Here is a 4583-nt window from a genome sequence, read left to right on the forward strand (position 1 = left end):
TGCTGGCCCGCCCTCGTCGCCGGTCGCCTCCGCGGCTGCCGCACCTTCCTAGGGGCCACGCCGTGCTTCACGCCTGCGTGTGGCCGCCGCCTCCCGACCTCCTCTGCTTTGCAGTGCGCGCGCAGCGTCCTCGTCGGCGCCCAAGACGAGCCTCCCTACGCGCGGTCACCGGTTCCCACTGAACCCCTGCATGTGCAACCCTCCAAGGTCGACGCCGCCCAAGGTCATCTCGTCGACCGGTGGTGGTCTTGGTGCGGACATAGGCTGCTGCCACAAGGGTCGACCGTGGCTTGCTACAAGGGGGGCGAGGTTTGCTACAAGAGCGGCCGTGCTTTGCTACTACAGGAGGCCGGCCTTGCTACCGGCGGTGGCGGCGCTGCTGCGAGCGGTGGGAGGCGTTGCTACAAGGGGAGGGAGGTCTTGCTACATTGGGCGCCGGAGCTTGCTACCGTGGGTGCCAGGTTTTGCTAAGGGGGGCGGCCGGCCTTGGCTACCGGCGATGGGTATAGTTGGTACAACGGACGGGAGGCCTTGCTACAACAGGCACTCGTCCTTGCTACCTGTGGTGGGTACCTTCGGCGCTGCGGTGGGGGTCTTCTTCGGCGACGACTTCTCGGCTACGACACCTTTCTGCTGCGCAAGTCTTTGGTGCGCTCTGCTACCCGGCGAGCGGAAAGCGGCTGCTACAAAGGGTGTCTAGCGTTGCTACCTAGGCGACGATATATTCTCCGGTTAATTTTCCGGCGAAGGAGTCTTATCAGGCGAGCACCTCGGCAACAGTCGGACAGAGAAAGCCGGTGGGCATTGGAGACCACGGCCAGAGTTTCCGTGGGAGAGAGAAGAAGAGTGCCAACGCGGGTGGGTTGTTTGTTGACCACGTACAGGAGACACGTGTCGCTTCCTGGACCCGGGGGCTGGGAATTCTAATCCCCCGGGGGACGCCCAGTACTGTCCATCGTTGAATCATAAGCTAAATCAATCGATCAACCACTCAATCAGAAGTTAAAACCTGACGATATACAGTATCAATCGATCAGTCCGAGGCAAACACAAATTTTGCAATCAGAAGTGCAGGGAAGTTAAAAGAGTTGCAAGTTGGACAAATTTGAACTCTAACCGTGACCAAGAAACTCACAATCTAAAGCATCGTCCCATCAGGATGATCAGAAAAGAAAATCTTCGTCCTAACTGCAGTCGCACAAGCTAAGATAAATCTGCAGTCGCACAAGCTAAGATAAATCTGACGAGACCGATCGTAAAAAAGATACTGAAAACACAAGCTAAATAGAGCAAAATCAGACAGCCAGACATGATTACTCAGCATATAAAAGGGTTTTCCCATTGTTGCATCAAGCAGCAAAATTACAGGACGATAGAACAAAAACCAGCTGCTCCAATTTACGATACGCAGCACCTGAGTTACAGGCAAACATCAAAAAAACTACTACGGTATTATGAAAGCGAAGTTTCATATTATTAAACGAGGTTCGATATCCGAAGATATATAGGACTCAGAAAACCAAACAATAATACTGGTATGCAGGAAGGCCCAAACGGACCAGCGCCGAAGGCAGATCAGTACTTGTAGTCCTTGACGTGAAGGCTCTCGGAGGCACCCTCACCCAGGGTGGCATCGCCCTGGTAGGTGCCGAGGGTGGCCTCGGAGTTGGCCTTGCACCTCACCAGGAAGGCCTTCTGGGCATTCTCCACGTTCTCCACCTTGCCACCCCAGGCCTTGAGGGTGCTCTGCTGGAGGGCACGCCCAAAGGAGAAGGACAGAGACCACGGCTTCTTGGTCTGGAGCTTGTTCATGGCGTTCAGGTTCTTGGTCGCCTCCTCCTCGCTCTGTCCACCAGAGAGGAAGACAATGGCAGGCACGGCAGGGGGGACGGTCCTCTGGAGGGTGCGGACGGTGTACTCAGCGATGACCTCAGGGGCAACCTTCTTGGCGTCAGATCCAGGGGTAACCATGTTGGGCTTCAGGAGGGTACCCTCGAGGAGAACATGCTGGTCGTTGAGAGCCTTGTAGCAGGCAGCAAGGACAATCTCGGTCACATAGGCACAGCGGTCAATGTCATGAGGTCCATCAACAAGGATCTCAGGCTCAACGATGGGCACCAGACCATTCTCCTGGCAGATGATGGCGTAGCGAGCAAGGCCCTGAGCATTCTGGTCAATGGAAAGCTGCGATGGCTCGGTGGTGCCGATCTTGAGGACAGCACGCCACTTGGCGAAGCGGGCACCAGCCTCATAGTACTTGGCGCAGCGCTTGCCGAGGTCATCAAATCCCTGGGTGGTGGTCTCCCCGTTGGTTCCAGCGAGCTCAACGGTGCCCTTGTCCACCTTGATGCCAGGGAGGACATTGGCCTCCTTGAGGACCTCGACGAAGGGCTTGCCAGCCTTGGTGCTCTGGTAGAGGGTCTCCTCGAAGAGGATCACACCGCTGATGTACTGGAGGGCACCAGGGGTGCAGAAGAGGAGCTCACGGAGGGCACGGCGGTTGTCCTCGACATTCTCGACGTTGATGCTGGCGAAGCGCTTGCCGATGGTGCCAGTGGACTCGTCCGCAGCGAGAATACCCTTGCCGGGGGTGCCGATGTAGGCAGCGTTCTTGATGAGCTCATCTGCAGGATAACCAACATCAGTATTACAAGCAAGCATGACCATTACATGATTGGAAATAAGAAATCTGATCATCTGATAAATACAGCTATAAACTCACAAAACTACAGGCAAGTTTAATGTATGAAACAAATCAAAACATTTAGCTAACAGCAAAGCATGCTAGCTACCATACTTCAAATTTAAAAACAGTGTAGTAATTTCTGAAAAACAGCATCTACACAGGTTAAGGGCAGAGGCAATGAAGAATAAACATCTTACAACAGATAAAACAATCAGGGCTTGAGACCATATAACCACTGCATATTGCACAGTAAAGAGAAACTACAAGGATCTATGCAGATCTACTTTACAGATGCAGCTTCACGAAAGAAGCTATGATGAATCAAGATAACCATTGTCTACCAACTAACATAAAATTAGTCATACAGATGAATCAATTTATGACATTTGCTTAGGAATACAAACATGGATTGTTTGCTCCAACGAAAGCTGAAACAAAATACGCATGAAACAAACAAAAAACGTCGGAATTCAAGTAAAATTCCACGAGTAAATGATTGTCTCATGGCAAGTCCCAAAGTTTAATTGCAGCAACGCCACTATCAAGGACAATGGAATATGAGACCGCCGTTGGAAGGGCAAATACCAGCATCCAAAGGCTTATTTTGCGACGTTTGCCTAGGAATATACAAACATGGGAGAGTTTGCTCATCAGGCAAAAGGACTCGGATGTCCTTCCATCAGGCTAGGAGATGTCTAATGCAAAGAACAAAACTACAAAAACAAATTACACTACTGCAGGAACCAAGCTGTGCTAACGATCAGAGAACTTCATATCAAGCTATGATGTTCGCGCAACCGAAGTAAATGATTGTCTCATGGCAAGTCCCGAAGTTTAATTGCAGCAACGCCGCTATCAAGGACAATGGAATATGAGACCGCCGTTGGAAGGGCAAATACCAGCATCCAAAGGCTTGTTTTGCGACGTTTGCCTAGGAATATACAAACATGGGAGAGTTTGCTCATCAGGCAAAAGGACTCGGATGTCCTTCCGTCAGGCTAGGGGGTGTCTAATGCAAAAAAAAATGAAACTACAAAGAGAAATTACACTATGGCAGGAATCAAGCTGAGCTAACGATCGGCAGAGAAATTCATATAAGCTATGATGTTTGCACAGCAGAAGGATTTGGAAATAAATAATCACTTGTTAGCACTTTAGCAGGAGCTGCAGAATTATAAGCATGCTAGGCACAATCTGACGCAAATCGTGATTACGACAGAATTACCAGCATGCAACGCAACATCTGGTGCGACTCTACCAGCCCGATCTAAATCACAGCGCCTAAAAACAATCGGAAACCAACCTAGCCGCTACGAGCCAAGCAGATACAAACCGCCAGAACGTACGGATCCGAAGCAACACGTACGGATCTAGCAGATCATGGGAAAAACTGAAAGATTTTCGAGCGGAGCACAGCTAGATCTAAGCATAGGGAACATCGAACCAACAAACAGATCTACTACGCAGGAGCAACCGATGAGAGCACCGACGAGATGCACAGGGAGAGGGGGAGATGGATTCGTACCCTTGTACTTTCCGCAGTAGGCCGACATGGTGGAAGCTTGGGGATGGATGGATTCCTTGGAGAGGGATGAGATTTGGGGTTGGCAGGGGAGGCGGCTGGCTGTGGAGGAATTGATGATTAGGAGGTGCCGGGTGGTGGTGTTTATAAAGAGGGCTCGGCTTGGACGAGGGGAAAGAAATGGGATCCGATCTAGGTGCGCCTCCGCAAGAAAGAACGGAACCATGTGCTGTCCCTCCCACGGCCCCTGGTTTTCTGTCTATTTCCGCAGATGCCCTTGCGGGAGCCATTCTTTGGGAGGTGTGTTTTAAAAATAGGCAAGACATATTTGTAGTATATCTTTTGAATTTGTAGAAGAAAAAAACATTACTCCCT

The 4583-nt window shown here is 50.9% G+C and overlaps 1 protein-coding gene across 1 annotated transcript; it reads right to left on the reverse strand.

Annotated features, from left to right (window-relative positions):
• Nucleotides 1-1317: 1317 nt before the first annotated feature.
• Nucleotides 1318-4368, reverse strand: LOC127345253 (fructose-bisphosphate aldolase 1, cytoplasmic). The gene is made up of 2 exons (XM_051371698.2): nt 4212-4368; nt 1318-2624 (listed from the first exon to the last, which is right to left on the reverse strand). The coding sequence occupies exons 1-2, from the start codon at nt 4237-4239 to the stop codon at nt 1576-1578; spliced, it is 1077 nt and encodes a 358-aa protein (XP_051227658.1). The 5' UTR covers nt 4240-4368; the 3' UTR covers nt 1318-1575.
• Nucleotides 4369-4583: the final 215 nt, after the last annotated feature.

The sequence above is a fragment of the Lolium perenne genome, chromosome 3 (genome assembly GCF_019359855.2).
Source record: "Lolium perenne isolate Kyuss_39 chromosome 3, Kyuss_2.0, whole genome shotgun sequence".
NCBI lineage: Eukaryota > Viridiplantae > Streptophyta > Magnoliopsida > Poales > Poaceae > Lolium > Lolium perenne.